At 49.0% G+C, this 8,337-nt stretch overlaps 1 protein-coding gene across 1 annotated transcript in view; it reads left to right on the top strand.

The window, feature by feature from the left end:
- The window catches only part of ANK1 (ankyrin 1, erythrocytic), a 624,245-nt gene that overhangs the window by 511,443 nt on the left and 104,465 nt on the right, over positions 1 to 8,337 (top strand). Inside the window, exon 4 of the mRNA XM_014536490.1 lies at positions 7,050 to 7,151. Within this exon, the coding sequence (XP_014391976.1) occupies positions 7,050 to 7,151 (102 nt within the window). The remainder of the gene's footprint in view (positions 1 to 7,049; positions 7,152 to 8,337) is intronic.

Raw genomic sequence — 8,337 nt, 5'->3', positions numbered from 1 at the left:
ACACACGTTCCCGGAGGGGACCCGGGCGCGCGGGGCTGTAGCTGAGGCCACGTCCCCCTCGCTTGGAGGAGGGTCCCACGGAGCGGATTCTGCTGGGGACCCAGCTGGCACAGCAGGGATGCCGTGGACTTGGCCTTGGCCAGAGAAGGGACCGCCTCGTTCAAGGCGCTCCTGACCCCTAAATCTTAGCAACGCGATGGCCAGGAGGCCCAGAGGGAGCAGGCAATGAATGGGGGCGAGAGGAAGGCAGACCTGTTGTGTGCCCGGGAGCCTGGGGCTTGCCCAGCACCTTGTCATCCTCGCAGCACCCCCAACAAGCTATGTCGTTTCCTCATTTTAGCAAAGGGGACACGGAGGTTTGGGAACTTGTGCCAGGCAGAGCATCAAGTGGCAGAGCAGGGGTTCACACCAGGTCTTCCCCACAGCAGGGTCCACTCTGGCTTCCCACATCCCTGCATCAGGCGATGGATGCAGGAGGAGTACAGGGAACGGACGGGGTTTCCCCGGCTTCACGGTTGTGTTGGAAGATAAGGCACCCAGGACTCCTGCTCACACATCGTTTCCTCAATGACACCTTTAATTTGTTCATTTTATCTTTGCCAATGGTCGTCTGCTTGGGGCACCTGGAGGCGATGTGTGAAGCTTTAACAGCACAACTTCTGGAAAGGAGGAGGAAAGAACCCCCATGAAAACACACGCTGGCCCAGGGGTCACTTGCTTCTCTGTAGTCAGTGGGATACAGGCAGGGCTGCACAGGTGCGCTGGCTGGCTGGCTGGAGCCGCTTCCTGGGAGGCCTGTCGTGGGCCTCGGGGGACACCAGGCAGGAGTTTGGAGGAGCACCCAGATGTGGAGGGCAGGCGGACAGCGGAGCAGACGGCCCACATCCTGCTGTTGGGAATGCTGCCTGCTGTCCTCAGGCTGCTGGTCAGCTGCAGGGCCCGCAGGGGAAGGACCGGGACTCTTCTGGGGACTCTGACAATGACTTTGTTAAAGAAACTGCATTTTGCCCAAACAAGACCCTTTGGGAAAGAGATGCCGCCGTATCGCTGTTTACAGAGATGGATAATAGCTCAGTTCCCATTCATCTTTTGAGAAAGGAATGTGGCACTAAAAGACCTCAAACAAGTAAGTCCTGAGTTGTCTGGGGAACTTGGGCCATCTCAGGCCCCAGCGAAGGTGAGGGGGCCTGTGCTCTCTTCCTCGGCCTGACACTGGACTTTGCCTGGCCTGTGCTTCTGAAACCTCCTGTGTTACAGGCACGCTGACATTTAGAGGGTGCCTCCGGCCTCCCCCTCCCGGGACACGGGAACCCCCTGGGCTACTTCCTTTATGCTATATTGATATCACCCCACTCAGGAAGTGCAAGTTTAATAATAGTCTGGGTGACTCAGGTAACCACGGGTTCACCTCCCTTTTCCTGGGCAGCCCTGAGGGCAACTTGAGTCCCAGGAGGAATTCCCTTCCCTTCCCTTCCCCGAAACTTACTTCCTCCCAAAGTGGGCACAGGCCCCCAGCACAGGCGGAGGGTTCCTCCAGCCAGAGCTGAACTCGCGGAGCTGAACTTGTGAGGAATCGTGCGGGCACTAGGAGGTGATTGGCCCGTGAGGCAGTACAGCACCCGGGTTAAGAGAAGAACCATGGAAGCAGACTCCCCAGATTTAAACGCTGGCCAAGCCATGTATTAGTTGTGACTTTGGATAAACTACTTACTTTCATTATGACTCATTCACCTCATCTGTGCAGAGGAGACAAAACCACCTGCCTGATGAGATTATTAGGGGGACCAAATGAATTAATTTAAGTGGAGTGCTTAAAACATAGTAAGAGCTTTATAAAACTTATTTTGGTATAAAAGGAATTTCAGGGAAATTACATGGATTAACCAGCAGAGCTGTTGGCTGGGGACACAACAGAATGTATTACCCCCCACCCCCCATCCCCCGCACAATGCAAGCACAAGCCATTTTCTCACAGGTAAACTAGATTAAAATGAAACTCAAGATGACGAAGGGGCAAGACACACATGGGCAGCCGTGGTGGGGTGCCCAGAGAGGGGGACAGGTCCTTGGTGGTGATGCAGGACTTGGACATGTGGGCTGGTTTTCTGGTCACAAGGAGCCGCCTCTGTGAGGTCCTCTAGTCTCTTTTCATGGACAGTGGGAGTCAGAGAGGGCCAGGGACACTACTCCAATTTATCACAGCCCAGAGGTACTCTGGTTAGTATGTTATTATTATTATTACTATTGTTATTGTCATTGGTATTTTCCTGGCTACTATTTACTCAGGTAAATATTCTAAAAGGGACATATTGTATTCTTTTGACTCCCTTTCTGTCCTATTGTATCAGACAGACCATTCCTGGAATCACCAGGAGATTGCACCTGGGGCAGATCATTGAATTGCAGGTAATTGAATTAGATAGATGGGGAGTATGGGCTCAGTAGAGCAAGATGGTGAGAATGGCTCTCATATTACAATGAAGGCCATTTGCTCCGGAGCTGGAATATTCCCTGGCACCTGGGCGGGGCTCAGGGAATGCGTGTAGAGTGAATCAATGGGCGCATGCATGCACAGGGGACCTCTCTATAACCGAGTCACTTTGTTTTTCAAACCACGAAGGCAGGGACCGATATTCTGATGTATGATCGTCTCTCCCTTTGCTCTAGCAGGATCCTGGACTGGAAGTAGAACCTCAGTAAATATATTGTAGACTTACACTGAGTGATGCACAGTGAGAGTGGCACCACTATCCACAATTCACCGGTGAGGTACCCTGAGGATCCTGCTCATGTCCTGACTGCTCCATGCCTAGAGAAGACCAGAGAGAAAATGAAAAAGTCTTAGCCATGGAACTTCATTTCTAATTGTCTAGGTGACCTTAGTCAGGCACATTATTTTTGCCATCAGTTTTATCATCAGCAAAAGGAAGGTCTAGGACGGTGATGGTGAACCTATGACACGCGTGTCAGAGGTGACACACGAACTCATTTTTTTGGTTGATTTTTCTTTGTTAAATGGCATTTAAATATATAAAATAAATATCAAAAATATAAATCTTTGTTTTACTATGGTTGCAAATGTCAAAAAATTTCTATATGTGACCCGGCACCAGAGTTAAGTTAGGGTTTTTCAAAATGCTGACACGCCGAGCTCAAAGGGTTCGCCATCACTGGCCTAGGACAAGCTGATTCTTTTTTAGAGGCCTGTCTTGGCCTTGACACAGGGCTCAGGGGTCCGAGCTGGGATCTGTCGGGACCCTTTCTCTGCCATGGATTAACTGTTTGATTAGCAAAGGCGTGTGGCCCACCCCAGGCCCTACAAGCTGTCAGGGTTGTCTAGACACCCTCAGGTTTGAAATTGCTGAGAATACACCTCAGGGTCAAGGGCATAGGCTTTAGTCAGGACTGATTTCCTGACTGTTAACTAACTAGAACTTGGGCAAGTTGTTAACCTCTCCAGACCTCAGTTTCATCACCTCTAGAATGGGGATAATAATTATACCTACCTCACCAGTTGTGATGAGGATTAAAAGACATTGTTAATACACTTGCCCAAAGACTGGTAAAAGTGTTATAATTTCATCATTATGTCATACAAACTGTGGAAACTGTTTAACCCTCTTCAGCCTAGTGTAGATCGGGTTTTTCTTACCCTCTATCTGTGTGTCTGTCTGTTATAAATACGGTATTTGCCTTCACTTCCTAGCTTCAGGGCTTTGAACAGTCAAGCAGTATCATTAATAGATATTGCATCTATGCTTACCCACAGTTCTCAGGTTTTCATCCCAAATCCTATTATTGTGCTGTAGAAGATAGTTTGGTAGGTGGGATAGATGGGAGATATGTCCCTCTAACACTTTCATTCTTGGGGAATAATATAGTATTTTTCCTAATAGTTGGATATAGGAAAATACTACTATATATTTACACACACACACACACACACACACACACACACACACACAGTACTTGACAGAATTTCTGAATCAGCAGGCACAACCAGACATTTTTCTGAGAGACTAAACTTGAATCTGATTTCTCTGGGAAGCCAATAGATTGATCCTCATTTCTGAAATATTTCCTCCACCACAGATAACCTTGCTGAGGAACCTGGGGACATTAAGTGCCCTGTATTTTGAACCAAGGGAGGTCTTAGCCTAGTACAGTGATGGCAAACCTATGACACGCGTGTCAGAGGTGACATGCGAACTCATTTTTTTGGTTGATTTTTCTTTGTTAAATGGCATTTAAATATATAAAATAAATATCAAAAATATAAATCTTTGTTTTACTATGGTTGCAAATATCAAAAAATTTCTATATGTGGCACGGCACCAGAGTTAAGTTAGGGTTTTTCAAAATGCTGACACGCCGAGCTCAAAGGGTTCGCCATCACTGGCCTAGTAGATACTTCATCTTTTGAAGGATTCAAAAGAGGTAGAAGATTTGGTCCCTGCCCCAAGAAGCAAACAACTTGGCTGGGGAGACAAGATGTGCATAAGTCAAATCACTTGAGAAAGATGTATTTAAAATATATTAAAAAACAACAAAAAAAATCCAGCTCCCATTTCTAGATTTCAAGATGGTCAATATTGAGTATCCAAGGACAACATCACAGAGGAGATAGGGGTTGTGTGCACCTTGAAGAAGGGAAAGATTGGAATTGGCAAATGAGAGTGACAGAGAGGGCTTCACGGCCCTGGGAATAATCAAGGTGTGGCCCTGGAGGCAGAAGTTTTTTTGTGAGATCCCAGTGTGCCTACATTGTGAACAGGCAGATGCAGAGCTTCTGGGAAGGGGTGGGGGAGGCAGAGGAAGGAATTGGTCTTCTAGAGCAGGTGTAGGCCTGAGATGGCTGGTGGGGAGGGCAGGGCAGCCCTCGCTGTGAAGGGGTTGTCTGTAATCTTTTCTGCCCCATATTGACTGTTTAATTGGCAGAGGCATGAACCCAGGCTTTTAATTGTAGAATCCTGGGACTGTTGGCTGTAGATTTGAGGCTTCTGTGTTTAGGGCTGATCATCATTAGCATGCGTGTGAGTTTCCTGTGGCCACTGTCATACATTACCGCAAATTTAGTGGCTTAAAACAACAGAAATGTATTCTCCCACCGCCATGGTGGCTACAAGTCTGAAATCAAGGTAGGGGGAGGGCGTGCTCCCTCTGGAGGCTTTCAGGAGGAGTGTTCTTTGCCTCTTCCAACTTCTGCCGGCTGCTGGCTTCCTTGGCTTGTAGCCGCATCACTTCTGTCTCTGCTTCTGTCTTTACATCACCTTCTCCTCTGTGTTTCTTCTCTGCTGTGGTGGTTGTTGTTTTTTTGAGTCCTCAACCAAAGATATGTTTTTATTGATTTGAGAGTGAGAGAGAGAGAGAGAGAGAGAAGGGGAGGGAGAGAGAGAAACATCAATGTGAGAAAGAAACATTGATCAGTTGCCTCCTGGACATAACCCAACTGGGGATTGAACCCGCAACCTTTTGATGTATATGGGCCTGCTCCAACCAACTGAATCATCTAGCCAGGCCTCTGCTGTTTTTTGTTTTGTTTTGTAATTTTTATTATTTTTTAATTGAATTTATTGGGTTGGCATTGGTTAATAAAATGATACACGTTTCAAGTGTTCTATAATCTGCTGTTTTTTTATAAGGATACTTGCCATCAGATTTAGGGCTAACCTAGGTAATCTAGGGCAATTTCATCCCAAGACACATAACTCGATTACATCTGCAAAAACTCTCTTTCCAAATAAGTGACATTCACAGGTTCCAGGGATTAGGGTGCAGACGTATCTTTTGGGGGGGCCACCATTTAGCCCATTAGAACATGCTTTCTAAGGAGGGAGCATGAAGGAAGGAGACAGAGCGCCCCAAGGGGAGAAGGCACCATGAGGCACGGCTGGGTCCTCTGGTGGAGAGGCACACGCCTGTGGCCTGTCACGTGACTCTTACCTGTCAAACTCTACCTGAGTAGGCACATGTGCTAAGCACTCTGCTCAGCACTTGTGCTGGTATAATAATTATGATCATATGTATTATTCCTTTTAGCTTCACAGCTGACATAATAATTCTAATAACACATTTCCTGTTAGCTTCACAGCCAGGGTATGAGGAAGGCCTTATCCTCCTGCCTTACAGATAAGGGAACAGGAGGTGCCTGAGAACATAGGGCCGAGCGACACGCAGGGGAGCTGCTCTGAGCCACTTCGCCCCTCCCAGTCCTGTGCTCTCCCACCGCGCTTGTCTGCATTCGTCAGCTTTGGTTGTCCCCAGTGGTCACTCTCTCTGGCTGTCACTCATCCTTAATACAAACAGATGTTCCTGGGAGCAGCATCCTGAAAGGCTGGTGGAGGTGGCTGAGCGGCACCTGCGAGTTAGAGCTCACATGACGCTGGCAGCCGAGCAGGGAGGTTGAGTTCACTGGTTTCAGAGCCCTGGCTGCGCCTCTGACTGCCGGGTGACCCTGCACCAGTCCTTTCAGCTCTCTGTGTCTTGGTTCCCTCACCTGTAAGTGGGGACCACAATAGGACTTACCTTGGGTGTTTCGAATGAGGAGTAAATGCGTATATGCGTGTGTGTAAATATATATTACGTGTCAAGTGATCACAATGGTTCTTAGTGCACAGTGAGTGCTATGTGCTGTTTACTTAAAAAACAAACCCGCCCAAGAGCAGCAGACAGCATGTGTTCGGTTCCCGTGGGGCCTGCATCTGTGACTCGCTGGGCAGGGGCTACGTGATACAGCCCCCTTAGTGAGGACAGAGAGCCCTTGGGACATATCACAGCAGTAAGATACCAGGCTGTGCTGAGCATTCAGCTTCGAATGGAGTCCCTTCTCAACGGCTGGTGCCGCCTGTGTCCTGGCCAAGGGGCTCTGGACCCCGTATCACACTTGGGTACTTCGTGGGCACCACGGCGTCGTAACCGGAGGGTGCAAAGCTGCCTGCCACTGTGACCTCGGCCGTTTCTCGGCCCTTTCTCGCAGCCCTGAGCTTGAGTGGGATCGTGAGGTTGTGACCACGCAGAACACACTCACAGCCTGTTCTTTCTCCTCACAGGGCGATGCTGCTACCAGCTTTCTCAGGGCAGCAAGATCAGGGAACTTGGATAAAGCTTTGGATTACCTGCAGAATGGGGTAGACATCAACACCTGTAACCAGGTAAGTGGGATGGGGACAGGCACGTGGTCTCTGAAGAGTGGCTCTGGCCTGATGCCACTCCCTGAGAGTTTTAATCCGCTTCTATTAACCTTTTCCCGTGGCCTCAAAAATCCCCCAGGGCTTCCGCCTGCTGAAGGCCCTCGCCTGGCTGCTCACATCCCTGCCCCGGGGCAGGGCCCCACGGAGCAGGGCTGATGCCTGAACAGTGTGGGCTGGCCCCGGGCTCCATCCCCTGCCGCCTCTTCCCTTAGAAGTTGCCACTGGTCCCTGCTGTGGCCTTAGAATATGTGGCTTTTGAAAGTGGGCAGGAGGAAGGGCTTTGAAGGATGTTGAGTCAATGGTGACATTACATCTCCTTTGTCAGCAGCAGCCTTTGAGGATTCTCTGAAGGCTGAGAAGGAAGTAGTGATGCGGTCTCGCCCACAGGCTGTTGACAAAGGCCAGACTGGCTCCGGTTGAGAACCGATGTGGCTTAGACAACTTCTCTGGAGGTTTCTGCTGCTCAGACCCAGAGCCTTGTTTTCTGGAGGGCATGCTGAGGAAACTGAGCCCATGCCGCAGGACTGGCTGGAGGCAGGGTCAGCCCACGTGGAGGAATTGGCGGAATAGAGAGGAAATAGACCCCCAGCATGAGAACAGGGTGCGGCTTGGGCTTGAGGATTGGGTGGCATTTGTTTGTTTTTGCCGATTAAGTTGTCCAGGTGCACGTACTAATGCAGTTTCTAATTTAGAATACGTTTACTCATTGTGACTTTTTTTTTAACCATTTAAACCATATAAAATTGTTTTAAATGATGCTGAAATACACATAACTTAGAATTTACCACCTTAACCATTGTTAGTGCACGGCTGAGTGGCATTAAGTACATTCATATAGTGGTACAACCATCCCCACTCGCCATCCACAGAACTCTTTCATCTTGCAAAACTGAACCTCTGCACCCATTAAGCAGTAGCGCCCCATTCCTGCCTCTCCCCAGCCCCTGGCAACCAGTCTACTGTCTATCTATGAGCCTGACTTCTCTAGGCACCTCATGTAAGTGAGACATGCAGTATTTGTCCTTGTGCGACTGGCTTATTTCAGGTAGCATGATGCCCTCCAGGTTCATCCATGGCGCAGTGGGCTAGGTGACTTTTACAGGCCAGCGGGGAAATGCTGGGAACGCAGGTTCACTTTTCCACTGGG

This window comes from Myotis brandtii, unplaced genomic scaffold (assembly GCF_000412655.1).
Source record: "Myotis brandtii unplaced genomic scaffold, ASM41265v1 scaffold103, whole genome shotgun sequence".
Lineage (NCBI taxonomy): Eukaryota > Metazoa > Chordata > Mammalia > Chiroptera > Vespertilionidae > Myotis > Myotis brandtii.
Note: the sequence above shows the minus strand (reverse complement) of the source record. Positions and strands in the feature narration are given on the sequence as shown.